This window comes from Notothenia rossii (genome assembly GCF_949606895.1).
Source record: "Notothenia rossii genome assembly, chromosome: 6".
Taxonomy (NCBI): domain Eukaryota; kingdom Metazoa; phylum Chordata; class Actinopteri; order Perciformes; family Nototheniidae; genus Notothenia; species Notothenia rossii.
The window spans coordinates 41,363,868-41,391,522 of NC_136909.1; the positions used below are offsets into that span (position 1 = coordinate 41,363,868).

A 27,655-nucleotide genomic window follows, 5' to 3' on the forward strand; every position below is an offset into this window, starting at 1 on the left:
ATTTCATAAAGGTTCATAAGACACAGTATACAACCAAATCAAAAACGACTTACATGGCCTTGCTGTGACATTTTGGTGTTGCTGTTCATTCGACATTGTCGGATGTTGTGCCAGATTGCTAGAGAAGGATGAGTCAAACTTTCGTTACTCACACAACAGCCGATGTCTCAAGATAAGAAGACATATAATGTTAATCCTACAGCCCTATAATACAGAAGAAAAAAAAGCATTTCTGAAATATGAGTCAATAATTACAAGAACAAATCTACTATAATCAGTCATCTTTATTTTTTTTTCATAAGGCTTCCACAATGCTGTATCAAGTATATCCTTTCTGCAGCAGTCAGACACACAGCCCCTGGTCGACCCTCACACACAACAGACTGTTGAAATGTTGTCAAATAAACCTGTAATGTGCAATATATACACTGTTTGGGGGAATTCTACTGTGCAATAATCAATATAATTTTTATGTGTAAATTTTTTTTTTAATAATATGTCAAACCTTAATGATCACTTATCTATTTAAATGCTCTTACTAATTTTTAGCTATGGGTGAGTACTGTATTGTATAGTTTAACTTTTTATCTGCTATATTACTTTGCTGTAACACTGTAAATGTCCCCGCTGTGGGACTAATAACATAATTCTGATGTTGATATATGTCAAATAAAATGAGAGGAATGTGTAGAGTTTAGGGTGTGGTGGGAGGTTGGGGGGTGCCCTTTTTCTATTCAAGCCCGTGCTCTGCCCAAGTTTGCGCAAGGCCCTGATACAGAACCCCTCCTTGCTTGGTGAACAATGTACTGTATTGAATACATAGCCTGTGGTGCAATGTAAGGCTTCAAGTGTCGTTTTTATTTCGAGGTGGTATAATCTGAAGGTTTAAAGAAGACACCCTGCCTGTTTACATGTTACACATGGCTGCTATCCCCTCCCCCGTCCTCAGCTTTCTCAACCCGCTGCCAAAATATGTGGAAGTCAATCCAAGCTGCGGCTCCATGCGCATGTTATTTAAAACTGGACACCATCATGGCAGGCGCGGCGGGCAGCTCCACTGAGCTCAGCGAGTATCCACCCTTTAGCCCGAGAAACATCGCTTCTGTGGAGAACTAGAGCTCCGAGACCTTCTGCGATTCACTCGACGCTTCTCATGTCGCTCCCGGTGGTGTTGCCGGGGTCTTGCTGTCCGGTTATCGGGGCTTCGCAGCTCTCTGAGCCGCCTTACCGAAACCGACCCCGTGGCTTGTCCGCCTCTTCCCGGACTGCCGGCGGGGGCTCTCGGCTGCTGCTGCCCGGGCGGCCGCTGCTCTCGCTGGGCTTGCTGCAGCTGTTGCTCGGCGGCTCCATGGTGGCGCTGTGCTTCGGAGCTCTGTCCCTCAGCAACTCACCCCCCATCCGGAACTCATGTCCCTTCTGGGCAGGCTCCTCGGTAAGTTTTAGTGTGCATGGCACTTCATGACAATTGTGCCTGTAACTGTATAGCAGGTCACCAAACACCCCTGGCATAGCCTATGTATAGTACATCCGGTACTGTGTAAGAACACTTTAATATATCAAAAAGGAATTGTCACTCAGCAGGATGGATCTGTCAGACGCCTCCACATGTGTCCCTAGCCTAGAGCCACTGGAGAGGGGCTATTATTTCACTGAGTGTAGGGTGGCAAAAGAAAATATATAGGTCTTATTACTAGTAACTACATTTACTCTAGTGCTGTACTTAACGGTCCCATGTCAGGCTTTTCCGGTATCTGTCCCCTTGTGTGTCATGAAGATTTTTATGCATGTAAACGGTCTGCAAAGTCACAAACCCTCAAAGTACAACCTGTGTAGGGAGTAAAGCTCTAACACAGAAAAGACCTGTATGCTGCCCCAGAACGCCTCGTTAGACATTTCTCTTTTTCTTCCTGGGTACAGTGACGTGACAATACCCAAATAGACCCATTGGTCCAAATGGACCAATCCGTGGAGCTCCTCACACACACACACACACACACACACACACACACACACACACACACACACACACACACACACACACACACACACACACACACACACACACACACACACACACACACACACACACACACACACACACACACACACACACACACACACACACACACACACACACTCTCTCAGCGACGAAACTGTGAGCCCGGTGGGTTATGACGCTGGAGGAGGTCGGACAAAAACCGTGGCGCAGCCGTGACGCGGTGTAGGCGGACCCGGTGGAATCTAGGGGTCACACTGTAGGTGCGTCGCGGTGCAGGTGCTAGTGGAGCCTCGCAGATGGGGGTGCTGCAGCCCCCTCAGCACCCCCCCTCTTCCGGCGTCCATTCGCGATGTCTCGCTGTCTCGCAGACCCCAAGCAGCAAGCAGGAAATGCACCCAGCTCACACTGTCCGCTCCTCGCAGCAGCGAGCCGCGCAACGTCCCGCCAACGCAGCATTCTCACCTGTTTGTCATTACTGGTGTTGCTAACGCCATTGTAACACATAATCAGTGATGTTCCACTGTAACGGTGGTGGACTCATCAGAACAGAGTGGGCGAGCTGATCAATCAGAGCACAGTGGGCTCATAGGGAGGGGGTGGGGGGGAGGGGCAGGAGCTCCAACAAGCCGTTTAGGACAGAGAGTGAATACACATACTATACAGAGATGTTGTATGAGAAACCGACGTGATTTGGGAAAATTGCACAATGTAAATCTATTCTAGTAGACCTCAACAATGGAATTATGATCAGTAGAAATTACATGGGATCTTTAACTAAAATGTTGAGGTACTTGTACTTTACTTGAGTATTTCCGTTTTATACAACGTTGTACTTCTACTCCGATGCATTTCAAAGGGAAATAATGTAACTTTACTCCACTGCATTTATTTAACAGCTTTAGCTACTTTAAACAAAATGCATCACTAAAACTAGTGGACTCTTTAAGAGTACTGAATTGAATTTCTTTTAAGTAAATCAGAACTTTGTTTGTCAACAACATTACATTTCTACTTGATGCAAAAATATCATCTAGAAATGTAATATATAATCATATAAAACACAAACAAAGGCAATTTTTCTTCCCAATGATTAATTTTTCTTGTTAAACTTAAGTACATTTTGCTGATAGTAATTTTACTTAAGTAAGATTTTGAATGCAGGAATTTTGGTTTTAATGAAATATTTTGACAATAATGTATTGGTACTTTTACTCAAGTAAAGCCTCTGGATACTTCTTCAACCCCTGCTTATTATGAATGAATAAATACCTCCTTAACGCTGCAGTTAAGTTGTGGTCCAGCATGATCACTTAGAAATGTACATGTGCAATGTCACTGCATCATTTTCTGTGTACTTCTATAGGATATCAGAAAATAGTTTAATAGGATATAATGATTAGGTAGTAGGCTACAGACTTGATTTTTGTATTAATTGCTAGTAACATGCTTATTAGTTAATTAAATTAAGTATTTTCTTTGGATAAAACTAATTGTAGGCCAATAATATTGTTGGTATCACTTTATTTTATGATACAATACTTTGCTCCTAGTTAAAACCATTGGTGGAAAGTATGTCACATTATTTATTCAACTTCTGTATTTAAACATAATAGTGTATTTCACTGTTTTGCTACTCTATACTTTTACCCCACAACATTAATTTGACAGCTTCGGTAACATAGGATATATATTAGGGCCGGGACTTTAACGCGTTAATTAAGATTAATTAATTACACAAAAATGAACGCGTTAAAAAAATTAACGCATTTTAATCGCACTTATTTTTGCACCGCGGAACGTTTCTCACTGGATGAGTTTCAGGGGTACCGATTATACTGGAGCACCAACTAACGTTCATGACTTCAAACAACAACAAACCACAGTGAACAATAGTCAAACGTGAACGAAGAAGCTGATGAGACCGCTTTGGTTGGCCCCGTGGATGGGACATTTTGTTTTAAAAAACGGACAGATGGAAGCATCGATAAGAGCACGGTTGTTTGCAAATTATGCAAAAAGGAATTTGCGTATCACCGCCGCACATCAAGCCTCAAGTATCACCTCAATGCAAAACCTATAGCAGCTAGCGTGGAAGCTAGCGTGGACTTTAGCCCGACTCGGAGTACAAGGACCCACACCCAATTCGCGTTGATCAAACAGTGGCCTATGCAACAGAGAGATTTTATTTTTCATCAGGATATTGGAAGAATAGGAGGGATTGAGATCAATCACTGGCACTTTTTTTATTTTATTTTAAATGGTACACTTTATGTTGAACTATTTATTACGTTGTTGGTGCAACTGGCACTTTATGTTGAACTGTTTATTGTTTTGGCCAAGGTTATTGAGAGAGTTGGACTGAAATTGATTAGATTTTTTAAATCAACTGTTGGTAAATCAACAAAGTCTGTTATGGCCTCTGAAGCAACAGAGAGATGTTTTCTAATAGTCAGGGTTTCCAATGTTCTGAATGTACTTGAAAGTATTGTGTTTTACTTAAAAAACAAAGTGTTATAGTTTACAGAAGGTCTACCTACCTATAGGCCACCTGAATCTCTGAAATGTACTATATTCCTAAATATGCTATTGCTACACTTTATGGCAAAAATTGCACTTTTCTGTTGGTCTTTGTTAAGTACCACCTTGAAAAAAATACACAATGTTTTGTTGCTTAAGCTTATGTATTCAGTCATTATTCAATGGTATACTAAAATCCATGTGAAAAAAATTGCTTCTCACTGTTCTCAGGTCAAATATTTATATGTGATTAAAAATGCGATTAATTGCGATTAATTAATTACAAAGCCTGTAATTAATTAGATTAATTTTTTTAATCGAGTCCCGGCCCTAATATATATATATATAATCGATATATATCAATCAATATATATATATATATATATATATATACATAGGATATATACATAGGATAGGATATAGATCAACTACTAAATTGCTATAGTAGTGTTGTGGAAATGCCACAATTCTGGTAAGAAATAAACACATATAGAAGTAAAACAAAGTTGTGCTATTCGATAAAGTGTCAACAGAATCGATTTCAGCTGAAAGGATCTGACCATGAGCACACACTGAAAAAACTGAAACGGTGACTTTAATCAAATGTATTATGTCAATAGATGTCACATAACTGTATTATGTTAGTTGAAAGCAATAATGTTAAGTTAAAAATACAAAAATATTAGGTTCAACCTAATATAATTGCTTTTAACTTACCTAATGTGAAAATTGAAGTCAACGGTTCAGTTTTTTCAGTGTAGGTGTTCATTTTGAGACTTTGTTGCTTCTGAAATACAACTGGCTTTGCCCGGACTTATGGCTTGACTTGTTTAAATGCAAGTGGCACAACTTCCCAATTGATGGTACAGAGCAGCACTTTTAAGGGCCAATAACTATTACCCAAACACACACTCAAACAAAACATATCAGATATGCTTTTTTTTCATTTTTACATCTTACCTTTTTTATTGGATAGAACATTTGAAAAGAGACTGGACAGAGGAAATGCAACAAAGGGCGGAGGTCAGATTTCATTTGTAAGTAGTAATAATAATTAGTTACACCCACCCCTCCCTCTCTTTCTGAAACGCCTCAATTGGACTCCTTTGTTTAATTCCGCAACATAGTGAAATCGCTATCTAACACCTGTCCTTCTATTGGCTAATGTTCCAACACATTGGACATGATAGTCTTAGGGTACTCTTTAAGGATAAATAAATATATTGGTGATACATTTTCCCGTTTTAACACATTTTCCACCGTGTGTTTCCAGGTCATTCTGTCCGGCATCGTAGGCCTCACAACATGGAGAAGACCCATGCTGCTGCTGGTAAGATACTTTCTCTTTGTTCTTTATACAAAGAAGTGATTGCATTGGTTACAATGTTTGTTTTGCCATTCAATTTAAGTCCAGTCACTTAGGGATGTCCAACCATGTTCCATGCAGGGCCACGGTCAGCAGGTTTTCAGGCTCCCTCCCCTCATCAGTGCTCCTTCGGGAGGCGGGGGGGGGGGGGGGGGAGGGGACAGATGTAGATTAAGAAAAGATAGATATGGAAGAATATGGAACAGCATTCTGTGGCAAAAATATGCCTCCACCTCGATCACCTCTTTCTCCTCAAGGTTTCTGTTAAAGCCCCTGTCACAATGTCCCGAAATTGACACCCGATGGACACACGATTAAGGAAATGTTCAAATTCGGCTCTGATCGTAACAACATCGGGCCATTCGTGAGGGCATCTTATGCCATCGTATGACCGCCGGTGGAGTTTCTCAGGCTCCGGCAGTAACTTCGGGAGCGGTGGCAACATCTTTGGCATCACAAAGCATTGCCGAAGGACCTTGTGAAGGTTCATTTTCGTGTTGACTTTGTGTGTCCATTTTGCCCTTCGTAAGGCATTCGTGAGGGCATCTTAAGCCATCGTATGACCGCCTGTGGAATCTATCAGGCTCCGGCAGCAACTTCGGGAGCGGTGGCAAAATCTTTGGCATGCCAAAGATGGCTTAAGATGCCCTTACGAATGGCCCGATGTTGCTACGATCAGAGCCGAATTGGAACATTTCCTTTATCGTGTGTTGTTTTATGGCACAACAAAATGATGTAAACATATTATGTAAATAACCCAATTTGTGTTCTGTGAAACTAAAAAGGATATGATATATTATTTTGAAGGCTAGGAAGTTGTTGTTGCTATGGAAACAACATGACGGAGAAAACTTAATATCTTCTACATATAAAGACGGAGAAAGTAAAGAACAAAGTTGGAAAATATCAGTATAGTGTCATAATACTTTAACATACTTGTTTGTGTTACTTTCGTTGCAGTTGTATGTCTTAAATGTAATGTAAATGTTGCCTTCGTGTGTGGTTCGGGGCCATCTTCGTGCGAAATTCACAATTCCATATTCGTGTGTCCATCGGGTGTCAATTTCGGGACAGTGTGACAGGGGCTTTATGGTCAGTTTAGTGATGCTGGCGGTTACCATAGAAGCAACAGGTTTAACACTAGAGTGGCTGACTCAGTCAGTGTGTTGTAAAAGGAATTTCCATTTTGCTTTTTTTGGAATATTTTCAGTTTATAGTTCTTAGGGATTCTTATGAAATTAGTTGTGTGTCTTCTAGAATTTCCATTAAATTGTGGATGTAAATACATGTTTAGAGACTGGGAGAGCTCACCAAAAGTTATTGATGTTTGTGTATGATGCTTAAAACAAAGTAAGATGTGAGACAGCAGAGCAGCACCATGATGTAATGGGCGTGTTCTTCAACAAGTCCATCTTTAAAAGTTCTGAAATATCGAGTAAGTGTCTTCAGATAATTTTTCACAGACAACAGCAGACGGTTCTATTTAATGCAGTTGTGATAGTGGTGATCTCAACAGGAACGTTGTGGCCTCTATGGTTTTTCAGTACCCAACCCACTGCGTACTCCCGCATCGACGTAGCTACATAAGATACCATTATTTGTACGGCCTGCCCCTATTTCATGTGGGTGAACATTTACTTGGCCATTAAAGCTGCTTCTGATAGTGTCGCTCATTACTTTAATTTTATAATCAGGGATGCACATAACTGGTACGCAGGTACGCATGCGCGGCAACAATCTGAAATGCGTACCGTCACTTGTGTCACAAAGCGCATTTGCGTACCGACGTACTTCTGAAGCTTTTCCAGAAGGCGGTTAGATCACCGGACGACAGAGTCGGTCTCCGTGTGCACAGACAGGGCTGCTGTTAACGTCGGTCTGTACAACGGAATTGTGCCAAAACTACACCAACCGGCTGCGGAGGGAGACTCCCCCCCTTCACTGGAGAACTGCTGATCACAACGTTCACGCTCTGTGGTCACGAAGTACTCCACTAGCCCCCCCGTCCCCGTCCCCGTCGACGTTCGCGATACAGAGGGCTTCATAAAATAACTAGCCAGAAGTTGGAGTACCAAACACTGACTCCAGGTACTCATCTGAGTACCTCACTGAGAAAGTTATTTGCACCCCTGGTTATAATCCAATATGAAGTGGCAGAAAATAATCATTCTCAGCGACAGGCAGTGAGGGAGAGGGACTGTGGGGAGGGGTAGTTAGCTAATTATTTGTGGTCTCATAAACATGACGTTGATGAAATTGGGCGCCTCATATTGTTGTTTTTTTGGACTTGATATTACTTGAGAGTTGTGTTTATGGGGCGGTGACGTTCTCCTGGTTCATCCATGACGCTGTTACGTTGAAATACCTCGATGCTTTCGTCATGCGGAAAGGCGTGTTGAATCTAAACTGATAGAGAAGTCCTCCTGTTCTCGTACGTTTGAACACTGGAGGTCAACTCCCAAAATCAAAAAGTCATTAGTGTGAAGGAAAAGGCCGCAAACAACACACGACAACAACAACAACAACAACAACAACAACAACAGCTAAATAGCATTTTGTCAACCTACAGTTGTCCTAATACCGTTTTAGAGTTTTCTCATCTCATTTGGGATATCATTTATGATATAAGAGGGATGTAGGTTTTTGCATTGCTCATTAAAAAATATATTAAATGGTTATGGTGTTATTTCTTTTTTCTTTTTCTTTTTTAACAAATGTTGTAGTCTGGTTGTAGGGTGCTACAGAAAGGACTACAGGCCTTTAAAAATGTAACTGGATTAATGTGGACGTATTCTTTACCTCCTACTGGGATGGGTATCGTTAGGATTTTAACGGTGCTCCTCTGTTACTGTACTGATAACAAAACCGATAAAGTCGGAATATATCGATACCACAGTATTTAAAAATGTAGCCCCGGGGACCCGTTTAATACCGTTTTTCAGTATCAGTACCCATACCTCCTACCATTACTAAAATATATTTACTATACATTTCAACATTGCTCTTTCTTGTGAAAGAGCATAAGGATAGGAGTATTGTGTCTTAATATTTGTCGTTGTTTGATGTTGGAGCAAATGGAGCTGCTGTGGTGACGTCAGACTTGATCTGACAATAAAGTGTTATCCTATTGATGTTTTGAATTGTACTGTTTAGTAAGATAATGTCATGTCACCTCCCTGTTTGTACATGGTCCATTACAGCAACTGTTTATCTCCCAACATGTGTTCACATCATGTTTATTCTGTCTTGATTTACAGAATATGTCCACAGCACCGCAATAATCCATTCTCCCTTCCTTTTTCATCCACCCCCTGTCCCCATCCCTCCATCTCCAGGTCAATGTGTTTGTCCTGCTGTCTGTGGTGTGTGTGCTCCTTAACCTGGCTGGATTCATCCTGTGCTGCCAGGGAGCCCAGCTGGTGTCCAGTATGACCAGCTGCCAACTGGTGAGCTGTCTCTGCTGCTCTCTGCAGTGAATGCAATGAAATCCTGCTTACTAGTGTGATATATGACCAGTATAACTGGAGGAGGATATATTGTGGTGCACTGATGATGTTTTTTTGTTGTCCGATCCGGAAGTTAGCATTACAAGGGTTCAGCAGGATAATCACTAGGGCTGTACCCGAATATTCATTCGTTGGAGTACTATTCGGGTTTCAATTTGGTTATTCGGATATTCGTTTTGTTTGTTTTTTCCCCGTTTTTTTTTTTCAAATGTAATTTATTGAAATCTCCAATATCAACATAAGAGCTTGTGCCTCTTTGGGGGGTGCTAACACTTAAGCATAAACATTATCATTTACTTTCTCCGTCTTTATATGTAGATATTACTTTTCTCCGTTAATCTCCGTCACGTTGTTTCCAATGCAACAACAACTTCCTGTCAACTGCGCTAACTCTCCTTAAAAATAAAAGCATGTCCATAAATAGGAAGCCAAGCCAAATTACACTTAAGACATAATACAACTGCAACGAAAGTAACAAACACAATGCGATATCCTTTTCAATTTCAAAGAACACAAATTGGATTACATTAACAAATAACTATCAAACAACAATACTGTAGAACAGGGGTCGGCAGCAGGCGGACCGCGGTCCGGATCCGGACCCAGACGCCAACCTATACGGACCCGGACCTATAATCAATACATTAATAGGGGATATCAATTTTGACGGGGCGATTCTATTTTAATTTTTTTTATTTACAAACTCCTGGCAGGACAAGCTCCAGCTCAATTCTCGCACTGAATAAAAATAAGTGAGTGAGGGACTGCAATATAAGAGGGAAAGAAGGAGAAACTTTAAAACGGTTTAATTGTTATAATGTGTAAAGACTGATATTGTTTTATAATCGTCTGAAACTGTTAAGTCATGATGTGAAACGGTTAACAAAGAAAAAGGGGAACTCAAGCTGCTGCTACACTTTATTTTATTTATCTAAAATTAAGCACTTTTAAGATGCACACATTTTCAAAAGCTATTTTATTTATTTTCTCTATTTTATTTTTAAATGCAGCCCGAGAGGAACATTACACATATCCACAGTATTTCCTGTTTATCTGTATAGTTCAATGTTAATTGACAATAAATATTGCCTGGAAAATGGTATTCGGGACAGCCCTAATAATCACATATTATCACTACTTTTGTAATAGGTCAAGCGTAAATGCAACCGCTAGACGTAAAAAGTTAACATTAGGCCTTGTGCTAACTACATCACTTTTGCGAAGCTGCGCATCACCACTGCTAAGCTAAATGCGGCTAATGTTGTGCGTGATGACATTTAGTACTCTCATTTACACACTTGTTAGCTACCGCCATTTTTATGACTCATAGAAGCCAATGGGGTATCTATTGACGTATTTTATATTGTTGAAAGAAAATGTAAAAATCTCTTTAGCTTGTGTACACCACAGACTTTATTTTACGATTCTAACCAAACACACGTTCAAGAAGGTTGCAGGTCACCCTTGAAAAAGAGATCTTTTGATATCAAGGGGCTTTGACCTGGTTAAATAAAGGCTACAAACAAACAAACAAACAAACAAGAAAACGTTGATTGAGACGACAGAACAAGAAGAAGTATAATCTTAACACATTTCCGTGTTTCTAGACTCATCCCTGCACCACTTTATAATTAGAGGTGAATCGATGATTGACAGGTGACCAGAATGGGACGATTTTCAGCCAATGGTTGAGATAAGAAGATTCTGTGCCTTTCCAATATACAAACAGCTCACTATTTTATTGACAATATACAGTATATGTCACTGCCAAACACACACTCAGTGTTGCTAACTTTTTCCCTGGATTTAGCGACTTTTCAGAGCCTCTTAGAGAGATATACAGACCGTCAGGGAAAAAGGGAGGAGTATATTCAATCATGTAATATTGTAATACATTGCCAATGCTGCACATAGTACTGACAGTGGGAGTCCTTGTTTCACACTCACAGTTGATTTCAGGTCATGTTTATTCCATTCCAGCTGGTTTTATCTGAGCTTTGGGACATATCCAGTTCAGATAAAGACCAGATGTTCTAAAGCTTTTGGATTGTGCAATAATATGCAGAGACATGTTAACAGTGTTTCTCTGGAAATACTTAAGTCATGCAATTTTGTTAAGAAAGCTGTCCGCCTCTGAGGAACATTGGGATTTGCAACAGCCACTAGGAAGATGGTATTGGCGAAAAGATAAATGCACTAAATATATACTTTAACATAAATAAAATCCCATTATTGGAAAGATAATTTAAGCAAATAAATTGTAATGCAAACTCACTTTCTTTTACTTAGCTGCCTCCACATTAATTTACATTAGTTTGCTGCTGTTTATGTTCCACAAAAGCCAAACTGCAGTTACCCAAAAAGGGTCATTTTGTATATAAACTGTGTTGGAGCCACTTAGAAAGTTTGGTCAAAGAATAATATCTAATGGTATTAGATATTTATTTAATTAATTAATTAAATTGCCTTAGCAGATGACATTATAATTAGATTTATTTTATTTCAACAAGAGTTTATTGTATAGTAAATACTTTTTTCGGGGCAATACTAAATAACAGCTTCGTGTAGGATGTTTGGGAAATGTGTATCAGACGCCCAGACCTCACCTCAGGTGGCTTCAGAAATTAAAAGGATGGATAACCTACTTCAAAATTGAAAATAAATATCAATTAAACATACTGTATTTGTCTGATAAAAAACAAATCATATAATTATGTATACGGAATTTGTTTCACAATTATATTTGTTGGTATTTATCCTTATGGTTATGTTGTAATAATATCTCTTTATAATTTATTGACCCTTTTTCAACACAGTGCTGCTATGTGTGTATTAAGCATTGGGCTGGTGTTCTTCACTCTCGTCTCCGAGCAAGAAAAGGATGTTGCAGGTTGGCTGCAGGAAATGAGATGACTCTTTTCAGGATGGAGCTTGTGTGTTTGTGACCTTTTGACTTTGCCCGCTGCTGTGTCGTTGTTCCTTCCTCCCTCTGCCAGGTTTCCTCTCCTCTGTCTCTTTCCTGCCGCTCTGTTTTTAACATGTCCTGTCTGTAAGGATGTAGAGGGATAAGATATATGGGGTAACACACTCTTTTGCACTCTGCACTATAAATACTGGTGTGTGTGTGTGTGTGTGTGTGTGTGGACCTATTTTCAGATCAAGTGCAGCAATTCTCCCAATGTAGCTTCATTTGGCGTCAGATGTAAACAGGGGAAACTGCTAGCCTGAATCCGTCTAAAGTTCAGAAATACAAGAGTAGCTCCTCTAAAGATCACTGATAGACATGTTTCTTCTTTGTTTAACCTAGACACAGAGAGACATTATTTGTGACTTTAGGCAAGGGATGTGTTGGCCCATCCCTTTAAGCATGCTAATAGCTCAGTCACTGAAGTCACTGCTTAACACACACATACTTCATTTATCTAATGCTTCACAAAAGGCTTTGATTTCATCTGATTAACTTTTCAATTTCTGAACATGTTTTCTACTTTGAGAGAGTAGTCATCACGTAGTTAGCCTAGCTTAGCAGAAGAACTGGAAACCGAAGGAAACAGCTAGCTTAGCTCTGTCTAAAGTTCAGAAATACACCTTTTCCTTTGAGCACGCTCATTTCCTGAAGCCACTGTGTTACACGAACATACTTTTTATTATACTTCATACATTTAATATATTTGACATTTCTAAAAACATGTTCACCTTTCATAGAGTGCAGTCAGGACATACAGTTGTTAGCCTGGCTCTGTCTAAAGTTAAAAAGCACACTAGCAGCTCCTCTTAAGTTCCCTAGTTTATCTTCTTTGTATAACTTGGACACAAACAGAAATGTAAAAAGTACTTTAGTGGAGCATTGTGAAATTGTTTCATAAGAAAGGAAATTGGTTAACGGATGAGTGCCTATCCGCCTGTAAAAATGTATGTTATGCTTTATTTTAGCAAGCTAGAACATTCAACTTGACTTTCATTTGATCTCTTTATTTACTACAAGTACCATGATTGTTATTTACTGTTTGTCTATGTTTTGCCCTGCATACTTTTTCCAATACTGTTCCATAAACAAATTCCAGTGACTGTGGTTCTGTGTTCAATGTATAATTGGTTTCTGCTCCTGATGGGATTTCATGAATTAAGTAATGTTTGAAATTATATTAAGCTCCACCCTGTGTGTGTTTGTGTGTTTCAGAGTGAGGCCGGAGATGTGTGTTACTGCTGCTCCCTCTCCCCCAGCTCCAATTGTCCTGAGGAGAAGCTTCTGGAGCTCCACCCGGCCCACTCCTGCAGCACCATGAGGATCCTGCTCAAGGTAGCCTGTGAGCTAATGAGTGAACACACCCTGTATAGCGGCCAAAATCATAAAAATATAAGAAAGAAATATAACGCAAAGTGAGGCTGAGGCACCCGTCAGCGAATCTTACGCATGGGTAAAAATCAAGGTCCGAGCAAAAGTCGTTTCAGTGCAATTTATTATACACATCCAGCATTTTTTCTTCCTTCTTACCTGATGGTAAAAAACCATAAGCCTACCGGGTGCGCCGCTCACTACCACCTGTTTCCCATATTTATAATGAGCAGGTCTCCCATCCCCCGGTACCCAAAGGCTGCCTTTACAAAAAACAGGCCTAGTACAACTTATTTGATAAACTTAAATAAGAATTAAAAGGAAGATTTACTATAAACAGAAAAGAACAATAAAATAATATAAGCTCCTAGATATGGCTTCACCATACCGGCCCCTAATTGTGATGCTATAGCAAATCAATTACAACAAAACATTCTATGGAGCCAGGTAACACCTTTACATATTTTAAACTACGCAAAATATCTATTCACATTTCTGTTTATCATACAAAATCTACTAATATGCATATATACATTCAACAAGTCATTTCAATTAGCCCCCACTTAGATTCCCCCCAAAGTTCATGCTGCATCAGTGTCTTGTGGTTTCACCACTCACTGTCCCTGAGGCAGGAGACAATAGTCAAAAGGGTATCAGTGTAGTTTGAAATAGAGAGGTTTGTGTATGGAAAGATGTAAGAAAGATAGTTTGTGTGTGCAGGGGATAAGGGGTAGGGCATTGGCTAGCTCTTGGCTCAGTTGGCTTCCAGGAGTAGACAGAGCTTACTAATGGGCCTTTGCAGGATGTTAGTCTTGGTCTGAACTAACATACTTCTGACCAGACCTTTGGGTCCAGGCAGGGTTTTAACCACACGGCCGAGGGGCCATGAGTTCCTTGGTGCTGTTTCATCGACGATATATCGTTGGGTTGAAGATTCCTTCTAGTGTTGACCCACTTTTGCCTTTGCTGCATGAGTGGCAGATATTCTTTAGCCCACCTCTGCCTGAAGAGGTCTGCAATGTATTGAACTTGTCTCCATCTCTTTCTGGTGTTGAGGTCATCTTTGCAGAAGAGTCCAGGTGGTAAGAGTGGTTTGGTTTTCAGCTGCAGCAGGTGGTTTGGCGTGAGGGGTTCTAAATCATTAGGATCAGCTGACACAGTTGTGATTGGTCTGTCATTGAGAATAGATTCAACTTCACAAAAGGCAGTTTGTAGCATTTCATCATCCATGACCTGATGTTGAAGAACTGAAAAGAGTACTTTTTTCACCAGCCTGATCAGTCTTTCCCACACTCCTCCAAAGTGTGCTCCTGATGGGGGATTGAACAGCCACCTGACTTGCTCAGAGAGCAGGGAATCCTGGATCCTTTTGTGATCAAGCTGGTTTAGAGCAGTCTCCAGTTCTTTCTGAGCGCCTACAAAGTTGGTCCCACGATCTGTTCTGATTGTTATAATTGGTCCTCTTCAACATGAAAACCGCCTTATGGCGTTGATGCAGGAGTTAGTATCCAAGGTACTCGCCACCTCCAGATGAATAGCTTGACTCACAAGGGAGGTAAATATTACCCCCCACCGCTTCACATGGACTCGACCTCTTTTAACCACGATGGGTCCAAAATAGTCAATTCCCACATGAGAGAAAGGTGGAAGGGCTGGAACCACACAATCTTCAGGTAGGTCAGCCATTTTTTGTTCTCCAACTCTAGCCTGCATGCGTCTACAAAAAACACAAGCCTTTATTATTTTCCTTGCAGAAGAGTTGGCAGAGGGTAACCAGAATGTCTGGCCTAGTCTGGAGAGCATGTGGTTCCTCCCAGAGTGTCCGACCTGCTGATGAATATCGCGTAGAATCAGTTTGGATATGTGGGAGTTCTTTGGAAGGATTATCGGGTTTCTCAGGTGTACTGGCATAGCAGATTTACTTATGCGTCCTCCAATCCGTAGGATACCTTCATCCAGAATAGCATCAACTTTGCGTAAGGGGCTTTCAGCTTTAACAGCTTTTCCTTTCCTTAGCAGCATCAGCTCAGATTCAAAGTAGCGCTCTTGTTCGTAGTGAATGATGGATTTCTCTGCTTCCTCCAAATCCTCCACAGATAGTCCTTGTTGTCTTTCTGCAGTTTTGGAGCGGGTCACTGGAGCTTTAGCTCCTTTGGATTGAAGCAGTCTTTTGAGTTTCAACAACCAACCTGTAGTTTGTTCCAAGAGGAGTAGTGTTCAATGAGGTCGGTGGTTGCACAGTTATTTATTTTCAAGCTGTTAACAGAGATGTCCTTTTTAATCTCTGGATCATTAAGGAGGATGTGGCCAAGATCCTTTGGCACTTCGGCCCATTCACTTTCCTCCTTTGAAAGGAAGTCAGGGCCATTCAACCATCTTGTGGACTCCAAGAATGGTTCAATATTCAATCCACGTGATGCAAAGTCAGCTGGATTGTCCTTGGAACGTACATGCCTCCATTGGCTTTCTTGGGACAAGTTGTGAATCACTGCTATCCTATTAGCAACGTAGGTATGGAATCTTTTTGTTTGGTTGTGGATGTATTTTAGTACTGATGTACTATCTGTCAAGAAGGTTGATTTCTGTAGTTTCATGTTTAGTTCCTTCTGTAACATCCTGTCAACTTTTACAGCAAGTGTAGCAGCTGCAAGCTCCACTCTGGGAATGGTGATTTGCTTCAGAGGATTAACTCTGGATTTCCCGAGAATGAAGGACACATGAGTATCTCCTTTGTGGTTTGTGAATCTAATGTAGCCTTCAGTGCTATGCCCTATTTCACTTGCGTCACAGAAGTGATACAGCTCAGCAGTCCTTATGATTCCAAATTGTTCAGGCTTCATGCAACTGTCCACTTCAAATCTGCTCAGCTGATCTAGTTCGGCTATCCATCTTTGCCATGACTTTGAAAGGTGTTCTGGGATAACTTCATCCCATCCACACTTATCAATGCAGAGTCCTCTAAGAATTTGCTTGGCCTTGAGGATGAATGGTGAAAGGAAACCGAGGGGGTCGTAAATAGAACTGACACTAGAAAGAACTGTTCTTCTTGTAGGAACTCTGTGTTTGATGGCAGCAGTGAAGGTAAAAGTATCTCTCACGATATTCCACTGGATGCCTAGAACTCTTTCTAGTGGTGTTTTTTCTTTGTCCAGATCTAATTGCTCAACTGGATTAGCTCTGTGCACTTCAGGGATGGTTCTAAGCACGTCTTGGCTGTTACTCACCCATTTGGTAAGAGTAAATCCTCCTTCGGCACATGCCTTCATTAGATCCTTGGTAAGATCGATAGCTTGAGTTGTAGAAGCCACAGATTTGAGACAATCATCCACATAAAAGCTGCGCTGAATGGTTTCCAGTACTTACATGCTGTATTTACTGGTATTGTCTCTTGACACTTGTTGCAAGGCAAAGCTGGCTATGCTTGGGGATGATACCGCACCAAAGAGATGCAAATTCATCCGATAGACCTCCAGTGGTTTACTGATGTCTCCTTGAGGCCACCAGAAAAACCTGAGATAGTCACGGTGGTCTTCCTGTACTTGTACTTGGTAGTACATTGCTTCAATGTCAGCTATTATTGCAATTTTCTCCTGACGGAAACGAAGCAAGACGCCTAGAAGGGGATTAGTCAAGTCCGGACATTGGAGGAGTTCAGCATTAAGGGACTTTACTTTAAATGAAGATGAGCAGTCAAATACAACCCTGAGTTTCTTCTTTCTTTTATGGTAAACCCCATGATGCGGTATGTACCAGAGCCTGCCGTCTGATCTCTGAAGTTGATCTTGTGGAACTCTTTCGGCATAGCCCTTTTCCAGTACCTTTGCCATGAAGGCTTTATATTCTTCAGCGTAAACTGAATCCCTCTTGAATTTCCCAGCAAGGTTGGTTGTGCGATGTAGTGCCATGTTGTAATTGTTAGGCAGGGCCAAGTCCTTATCACGGAAGGATAGAGGTAAGTTGTAATGTCCGTTTTTGATGATTATTGAACTTTCAGCCAAGTCCATGAATTTCCTGTCCTCATATGACATCTCTCTTTTTTCCTCATATTCCTTTTCAGGGAAATCCTGGTTGTACTGTGAGACTAGCTGGTCCCTCAGATTATCCAGTGAAATTCTATTGACGGTTGCTGACATTGTTCCAGAAGTATCCATAGCAGTGTGAGATTTGAGGGGCCCATTGACCACCCATCCAAACATTGTCTTCACTGCATATGGTCCATTACCCTGACTGTGGATTATATCCCAGGGTTCCAAGGCTTTGGGAACATTCATCCCTATCAGCATTTCAATGTCTGCATCAATTTCCTTGATTTGGATCCGACTGAGATGAGGCTATTTTTTCAAGATCGGATTGTGTGAGAACGTTTTCCTTTGAGACAGGAATCTTAGTTTGTGTGTACACTTCAGGCAAGTTGATAAATTGTCCTCCATCTATGTTTCCTATTTCCAGTCCTGTGATTTCATAGCTTTTTGCATTCCTTTTTTGTCCCATTGTGCGGAGTAGAATTTTAATCTTTCGTCCTTTAGTATTCAGTTGGTTCATTAGGTTTTCAGTACAGAATGTGGCCGTGCTCCCAGGGTCAAGAAAGGCGTAGGTTTGAATATACTTGCTTCCTTTTGCTGCTTTCACTTGCACCGGAACAATAGCAAGGGCACAATCCTCACCAGCCCCTGTTGACTGATCAGCTGATACTTTCGCACTGTTGATGGACGCTCGCTTTGGTTCTTTTCTACTGTGTTGCAGGGTGACTTGTTTTGAATTTAAAATCATCAATATGCAGCAGTGTTGGATGTTTCCTTTGGCATGTTAGACAGCGTAGCTTCAATGTACAATCTTTGCTCATGTGACCCTTCTTAAGGCAACCAAAACAGTAACCATTTGTCTTTAGATAATGAACCTTTTGGTCATGAGGCTCTGATTTGAGTTTTAAGCAGTCCACTACTGCATGCCTGCCTTGACAGAAACTACATAGGGTTGCAGGGGCAGCTTTGATGTACTGTAGGTGGGTTGCTGCACCTTAAATGCCTGTAGCTTGGTGTCATAATGTTCAGTTGCGGCGACAGCTGTGGCAAAGCTACTGCTCCTTTTAGGTGTTCTGAGGTCAGTTGTCCTATTGTCGGTGATTATCCTTTTAAATGGGATTTGAGTCTTTAACTTTTCCAAACACTGCGTGTAATAATATGTCAGAATGCTTTTCGGTGAATTAGACCAGATGTTTGAATCTAGCTCTGATGTTTTTGTTTTGAAATTCTTCATACGCTGTTGTGCGCCATCTTTCCCTGAGCTTATATGGTAGCTTGGATACAATTAGTCTTAACGTTGATGTGATGTCTAGCTCATCCATGTACTCCAAGTCCTGCATGGCGTTAAGGCATTCTCTTAGGTATAGTGAGTAGGCATGAAGAGATTTTCCATCATCTGGCTTGATAGCTGTCCAGTTGAGTGCCTTATCCAGATAAGCATTTGCAATTTTCATTTCATTTCCATAATGTCTCTTTAAAAGTTGCATGGCCTCTGAATATCATCTTTGTGCATCCATGTGAAGACAGCTACGGACCAGATCTCTGGTTTGACCGGATGTAAACTGTTCAAGAAAGTAGAGCCTGTCCTGGCAGTTACTTGTTTTCTCTTCAATTAGGTATCTGAATGCATGCATGAAAGGTTGATAAGAGAGTGGGTCACCATTAAACACAGGCACCTCTCTCTTAGGTAGCAGGGATAGATTTTGTTCATCATGAGATCAGCTATGTCCTTTTGTCTCTGTGCCAGTGTGTTGAGGTTTTCCTGAGTAAAAATGTTGATTGCAGGATTTTCCAGTTGTGGGCTTGATGCACCATTTGCTTGTCGAGATCTTTTATGGAAATCCACAATTGTTCTATGTAGTGGAGTTTTAGGTACAGCAGCTACTTCAATAAATTCCAAGACAGAAGTGTCTGTATACGTTTGCTCCACATTGTCCAGTTTACCTTCTTCGTCTAAATAAGCATTCATAGCATCCCCAAGATGATCATTCTCATTTGGGCTGAGAAGTACCCTCATTTTGGCATCTGCTGCTGCAATCTGTGATTCCATCTCCACCTTTTCCATTTTTGATTTGAGAATTGTTTCCTCCAGTCGCAGTGCATGCATGTCCTTTAAAGCAGTAGACTTAGCCTCCAGAGCTGCCCTTTCTGCTGATGCTAACTTAGCAGCAGATGAGGCCCTTGATGTTGTAGTCCTTTTGGAGGCATTGGAGATACTGTCAAGTGGATCAACTTGTAGTTGTGCAATACGTTCTCTTCTCCATGCTTTAACTTCCTTTGCAAAGTAATTAAAGTTCATAATTCTGGGTTCATACCAGTCTGTTACATCAATGTCCTTTTCCTCTTCAGATAAGAGTTGTTGGAGAGAATGATGCACTTTATTGAATTCATCCATAGCAGTTTTAAACATATCCATGCAATCATCAACATCATCAACATTTCCACCGTCAGTGAGCAGGGCTTTAGTTTCATTTAGTTTTCTTGTGCACACTCCAAGTTTCCCTCTGCGTGTGGCCTTGAGGGATTTTAAAAGATCCTCTGCCTCCATGACAGTTTTAGGTTCAGTCATTTTTACTTGAGAGTTGCTTTTAATTGTATTCAATCCCTATGATCAGATTGCATCTGCGTTAATCCATAACGCTGCTCTCCGCATCGTGCGTAAAACTGGCCTGCACAGACATCCTTATTTCTTTGATGAAGCGTTTAATCATTCCATCCATAACATTTGACACGTTTGGCTCATATGTTCATTTGCGTATGCATCCATTGATTAAATCACAACAAGCATGACTCATTTATTTATTCCTCTTGTTTACTCACGAGTCCAACGCGCACTGCCTCACGTACAAACATTTCCAAAACGAGGCTGGCGTCTATCCTCCTCTCTTGTCTTTCCACGCAACTCACGGAGGTTGCAATAAGGAAATCCTTTTAACCCTCTTTGCAGCGGGCCATCCACAGAAAAAGGGTTTCCAAAAAAATAGTATCCATTCATGAGGCGAGTTTTTTACTATATAGCGGCCAAAATCATAAAAATATAAGAAAGAAATATAACGCAAAGTGCAGCTGAGGCACCCGTCAGCGAATCTTACGCATGGGTAAAAATCAAGGTCCGAGCAAAAGTCGTTTCAGTGCAATTTATTATACACATCAAGCGTTTTTTCTTCCTTCTTACCCGATGGTAAAAAACCATAAGCCTACCGGGTGCGCCGCTCACGACCACCTGTTTCCCATATTTATAATGAGCAGGTCTCCCATCCCCCGGTTCCCAAAGGCTGGCTTTACAAAAAACAGAGGCCTAGTACAACTTATTTGATAAACTTAAATAAGAATTAAAAGGAAGATTTACTATAAACAGAACTGAGAACAATAAAAATAAAAGGATAACTATTAAATATTATAAGCTCCTACATATGGCTTCATCACCCTGAGTAGGAACATATGTTTAATACATTTACACTTACAGTATATGCACAGAGGTTGTGCTGTCGTAGTGCTTCTGCAGCCGGTTACACTGCCAGCTAAATATTCTTACAACGTTTTCTCATTTATCTGGCCAGAAGTTTTTTTGATAATGACCGAACCCCACCTGCCTTATGTAAGATAAGGTAAGAGATGGACCTTTGCTGTTCCCCGTTGGGAAATTCAGGTGTCATAGCAGCAACAGCATAAGAAAGAAACACAGATAGTACACATGGGAATATACACAGGGATAATAAGAATAACAATTCAATAATAAAAAATAAACATATACTAACAGAAAGAAAAAAGGACAAAAATAACATGAGCTAAACTCTGATCCGGCGAATGTAAATGTATACACATACAGTATGTGAGCGAGTTAATACATATACATTGAAATGTGCATTTACCATTATGGGTGAAAGTGGTATGTGAATACTTAGCAAATATTAATAATATTCAGTGCAGGTTATTTGTGATGGGTTACTTGGTTAGTGTTACAGATGTAGCACTGAATTTCGGACTCCAGCTTACAGCTTCCTGCCTACGACCTGCCAAAGACCAGTATAGAGGAATATTAAGCCCTCCCACTATTTTCCAAGAGGGCGTTGCCAGATTTTCAATTTCAGGTTTTAACCAGGAGATGGCGCTTCATTCACAAATACAGAAAGACAAGTTTCATGGACTTTCAGTTGTGTTTTGAAGAGCATTTGAACACATCAATATTTTAGATCAACTAAAGTATATCTAATCTTGTAATTCAATAATATATAGTCTTTATATATGAAATAATCATAATGTAAATGTTTACATTACACTTCTTTATTTGTTATGCTCATACTTTAACCTTTACAATCGTTTGCTTTAATATGCAGTATATTTTTTGTATATTTTTGTTTTTGCTTCCTCCTGCTCCCTTTCGGACACATACTGTATGATTTATTATTATTATTAATATGAAGATATTATTAAGATAAGATAAGATGTTACTTTATTGATTGAACATTTTAGTTTAGAATGTCCTGTCCCACGGTAATTCAGAAGGCTCAAAGGTCACATTCCGACCATTATTTAAAACAATAGGTGCTTTCACACCGTCTACAGTTTGATTTGTGGGGGAGCTCTGTCAGTTTTCGAATTACCCATTTGCTTTCGGGGAGCCCTATTTTTCAGAGCACATCCTGATACTAAATATGTCACGCACGCTCTGTTGACTGGCGCAGCAGCGCGGATGCGATCAATTGCTATAAAAACACTCTTCTACTAATACAGACGGTGTCACTATGCCGGCGGATGTGGCCGTTGTTGAAGCCTCTTCAGGCTCCGCATCGGCAGGCCTCTCCCTCGGTGTGGAGCTGTCAAGCTCGACCCTAACGCCGCTTACAGCCGGCCAACTAAAAGTTGTTTTCCGTTCACGTTGTCATTTTTAGACTCCTTCGCTTCTTTGCTTGTGAATCCAAAAGCTGTGACGCTTGGCTGTTTTCGTTTTGCCATATTTTTTATTACAAAGCCAGAGTTAAAACCCCTTGACGCCTGAATTTATATGCAATTATGTAAAAGAAATTATTTTATGTGTTTTTGCTTTCAAGCAGATGCTAAAATAAGTGGAGATTATTAATTTGAATTTAGCACATAGAATAGATATAATTTTGGGTATGATGCAAATTAGCGACAACAGGCATTAATGGATAAAATAGTAATTTGGTGTATGATGCAAATTAGCGACAACAGGCATTAATGGATAAAATAGTAATTAAAACACATTTCCCATATCAGGCATGTAATTCATTTTATTGATGCCAACAAATAATTTAAATATAAATAGTATTCATTTCATGACAATATCTCAACAGACATGCAAAACTCATGACAATGACAACAAAACCACAATAAAAAAACAGCGTGTAGAACTGTTTGTAATAGAGAGAGTGTGTGTGTGTGTGTGTGAGTGAGAGAGAGAACGAGAAAACACTTAGAGTGAACAAAGCTGTCTTACTCATGAAGCTGTCATGACATGTCAAACAGACATTCAAAAACTCATGACATCATTCACCATTCATTATAACAATGAAAACAATAACAATAACAAGAACAAAACAGCTAAGGTGTCTCACTGATGGAAATCTCTGAAGCAGTTGTTATTTTTGTTCAGGCACAAGTGAACATTGCACTTCGAACACTTGATCACAGTCTGTCCCCTACAGTTTGGGAGTTTGCAGCGCTGTCGTGAACTTTCAACCACTGGCCAGTGACCCACAGCATCTGCGCGGACTTCCTGTGCTGGTATGGCCTTGGCTGGGCCTCTGTGTCTTTTCCTCTCAAACTCTCTTTCCAGATCTGATGAAGGGCGTCCCCTCTTCTTCTTGGACAAGTCCTTGCCCTGCATGCAGAGAGCTTGTGCAACTGATGTTCTGAAGGACAGCAGATCCCTCTGCTTCTTCTTCGGGATATTCAGGGATTCAGAATCACGCCGATACAACAGCCAGCTGTTGACAATGGCCATATCCACAAAGTGAAAAAAGAACCTATGGTATTACTTCTTTGACCTAATGTGGATGCGATAATAGGCAATAAGTGCATCAAGAGCATCAACGCCACCCATGAACTTGTTGTACAGGCTAATGATGTTTGGGCATTCCACAGTCATTATCTTCTTTTGCTTTCTGTCCCATCTTTCCACAGTGGAAACAGGCTGGGCACTGGCAAAAGTGCTGGCAACAATCACCCCTCTGTTGTCAAACCATTTCACAGCTCTAACTTCCACATTTTCCACAACAGCCTGTTTCTCCTCGAATGTCCCTCTGCCCTTCTTCTTCATTTCTCCGTCCGCACTGAAAGTGCAGCCTTGGAGTCGATTTTGCCGCACTGTGCCAAGGGCAGGTATCCCGTTGTTTGCCAGAGCTACAAACAACTGCAATGAGGAAAACCAGTTGTCAAAATATAGCAGGTGATTGAGTGCACCCTGAATGACTTGTGCAAGCTTTAGCACGATGTTTCCGCTTGCCCCAATGTCTGGCCCGTTTGGTGGAGGGTCAGATTTCCCTGCAAAGATGTCAAAGGAATGCACCAGCCCCTTTGTGTCACAAAGCACAAATATTTTATATCCCCATTTGTGTGGCTTGCTGGGGATATATTGCTTGAGACTTGATTTGCCTTTGAAAGGCACCATTTGCTCATCGACACAGAGCATTTGATCTTGCGGGAGAGCCTGGAATTTTGGAAGAAGTGCATCAATCAGTGGCCTGATTTTGAAAAGTCGATCCTCGTTGTTTGGTGTCATGTTGTTGTTGAAGTGGATGTAATGTTTAATTGCCTCCCATCTGTCACGGGGCATCACATCAGCCACATGTGGTAGTCGACATGCACTGGACCAGTACATTCGGGATCGAGGTAAGTGCAGAATGCTCATGTAAACAACTGTGCCAATGAACTGTTCCAGTTCATTACGATCCAATTTCAGCGCACAGTTTGGATTATTTTGGGTGCAGTATAGATTGCTCTGTTCCACAATACTGTCTAGAAGCTCTGTGTCAAAAAAGTCTCTGAAGTATTGGATGGGCAGTCTGACTGCATCGGCCTCAGGAAGAGCGTCTTGCCAAACTGGGACTTCTTTCTGTCTTCTTGCTGTCTTCCACTCTACCCTCTGTCTTTTTTGTTTTGTAGCAGCTGCTGTGGTAGCAGCTGCTCTCGCAGCAGTAGCTGCAGAACTGGTGCTAGGGACCACATCAGAGTCTCCATCAGTGCTGCCACTGTCATCACTGCTGCTGCTGATGCTGCTTTCGTCACCTGATGTAAAAAAAAAAAGGTCACTATTGAAAAGAGCAGACATTTTTATTTATGATTTATGAGTACAGTTGTAAGACAGAAAAGTTCTTTGAAAACAGCTTTCCATACTTTGAGGTCAAGAAAAATGAAAAAAAAAAAAGCCACTATTGAATGCAGACATCGTTATTTACATAATACAAAACATGTAGGCTACTCATTGTGACATCCACAAATATTTGGCTAACAACAAAAAGCTGCACAATATTATAACAATATTCAGCGTTTTCCCACTGACTTTTCTGCCAGTCTCGCAATGAATGGGAAACACTGATATTATAACATTATTACTACTATTCTCATCACCTGGTGCAGGTCTATAATCCTCATCCTCATCACTGTCTCCACTCTCACTCAGACAACTGTCCTCACTATCTGATGGTGGAACCCTGGTTTGTACTCCAGGAGTTCGTTTTCCATAAAACATGGATGTGTTCATTTTTTCTCCTGAGCAAAAATAAAGGGCAAAAATTGCATTTATATTCAACATTGTAACTTTATAAGGATTATAGAAAGTTACTAGAATTGTATTTCCTATAGAAATTGTGTATGACTACCGCTAAATATAGTATTGTTTAGATACGGCCGAATGTAGCCAATATGAAGCCGATTGTAACCAATGTAGACCGAATGTAGCGAATTCGCGACACACAGAAAAACTTCAAATAACTTCCGAAATATCTGTCAAAACTATTCTATTCTGCTTCGTTAGCTGCACAAACAAACAATAAACAGCAAACATATTTTTTTTTTCAATAACTTACCTCAAATAGGAACGTATCTATTCGTATTTGCCTTCTCCACTCATTAGCGTCTAACCGGATATGCCCGCCTTCGTCGACCGGATGTAGCTCCCACTTTGACCGGTCCTACTAGAAACAAGTGCTTTGCAAAACGTTCCTAGGTCCGTATCGAAGAGACATGAACCGGCATTGGGGGAACACATGCACGATCTCGGCTGCATTTTTAATAGAAGCGGTTTGAGGCGAATTCGCGACAATAGGCGTTAAGGGGTTAAAAAAAAATCAATATGAACATTTCAAATACCACGCCGGCATCACCGCCATAACCATAGCAACGTAAGTAAGAATACAGCGCCGCCACGTACAGATGGCAACACCCAGACATATTCACAAATATAAAACAAATATTCAGAAACTGTAATGAACAATAACTATTATTTATTTCAAGAACTGTTATTTACAGAAACTCAACATTTCTAATCTGTGTGACACAAATATGCACGATTGTTTTGGGCTCCCCCTATTTATCTCAAAGTAAGCCTTCAGGGGAGTTCCCTCCCTCTTCGGGGGAGCCAAGCTCCCCCTAGCTCCCCCCTATTTCGAACAGTGTCTGTGGCTGAATGGCCAGCGATTAGGTGCGGCGCATTTATCATAGGTGATCAGAGCTAACTGCCTGCTGTCAGATTTCATTTAAAAAACAGATCTGATTTTAAGACTATTTCTGCGCTCATAAAGAATGATAAGAATAGGAATAATGCGTATTGAACTGGTTTAATTAATTAGTGAGTTTATTTAACACTAGAACCGCCAATCGGGTCAATGTGTGTGATGTGTGTTGTGTCTGCGCAATGTAACTTTTTTTCAATAAAATATTAAAGTCTCCCAGTCCGTGACTTTTCCTGAAAGTGTATTATGTAGCACCCTATGTTGTTAAAATTTGCATTCTAATTGCGGGATTTGACGGGTTTAGGTAGGCCTATACAAAAACCTCTGGCGGTTCTAGTGTTAAGGTAATTAGGTACAGTAGAAGCCCTTTTTTATCAGTAACGAATTTAGCAGTTGAACATAAAAGTCAACTAACTGAGGGTCACTTGCAATGACAGTGTTGTGTCTAACTGTAAGCTTGTCACTCAGAGTAACCTACCGTTAATTTAGCTGCTGGAGAAGAAAGATCAAGGGGGGAGGGGGGGAGAGAGCTGTGGTTGATGGGCCATTAGTTATGTAAATACACAGCTGAGAGCTGCCGTTTCATTCAGACTGTTTAAAAAACGGTAACAACGGACTATTTTTCTTAGCGGATGCATGTCAATTTAAATCAATACATACAACTATTTTTTAAATCAATACAACTATTTTTTAAATCAATAAAAACATTTTCTAAATCCATAAAAGCATTTAAATTAATATTGGGAGTCATGTTGTTACTTTGTTCAGAATGTGGCCGTGTAATAAGCGTGATAATTTGCAGCGACTTGTTCCTTATGGGGAAAATAACACCCGTCATGTGTGTGTAGAGGTGTGTGTGGTTAAAACACTTTCATGAAGTGAAGAAATTTCCTTCTATAAAACAGCTGTGGGCAGCAGTGAGTGTCACGGACATGAATTCATAGATCAAGGCAGACTGGTGCACACACTCTCCTGTCCTGCCAGGCGACACGCCCGTTCTAAGCCGTGTCCCTCACTCACGTCCCAAGCATCCCCAAAAAGTGTATTATGTTGTTACATCTCAGATGTTATGTTTCAGTTGTGCTCTGTCTATGTTCAGTGATGCAAACTTGTCACCTTTCGGCGAAATTCGCCGTTTTGAATCCAAAATAAGTCGTTTGTCAGATTCATGTAGATCTGCAATAAAAATATTTTTGGGGTATGGGGGGGTCTGGGA

At 40.7% G+C, this 27,655-nt stretch overlaps 2 protein-coding genes across 2 annotated transcripts in view; one reads left to right on the top strand and one right to left on the bottom strand.

The window, feature by feature from the left end:
• The first annotated feature begins 293 nt into the window (after window positions 1-293).
• Window positions 294-27,655, top strand: part of fam189a2 (family with sequence similarity 189 member A2) — a 70,174-nt gene continuing 42,812 nt past the window's right edge. Inside the window, exons 1-4 of the mRNA XM_079689895.1 lie at window positions 294-1,432; window positions 5,790-5,846; window positions 9,218-9,328; window positions 13,569-13,688. Of these exons, the coding sequence (XP_079546021.1) occupies window positions 1,154-1,432; window positions 5,790-5,846; window positions 9,218-9,328; window positions 13,569-13,688 (567 nt within the window). The 5' untranslated portion in view covers window positions 294-1,153. The remainder of the gene's footprint in view (window positions 1,433-5,789; window positions 5,847-9,217; window positions 9,329-13,568; window positions 13,689-27,655) is intronic.
• On the bottom strand, window positions 23,742-26,094 carry LOC307042852 (piggyBac transposable element-derived protein 3-like; the record flags this gene model as incomplete). Its single annotated transcript, XM_079687016.1, has 2 exons — window positions 25,337-26,094; window positions 23,742-24,994 (listed from the first exon to the last, which is right to left on the bottom strand). Exons 1-2 carry the CDS (start codon window positions 25,518-25,520, stop codon window positions 23,742-23,744), a joined length of 1,437 nt encoding a protein of 478 aa, XP_079543142.1. The 5' UTR covers window positions 25,521-26,094.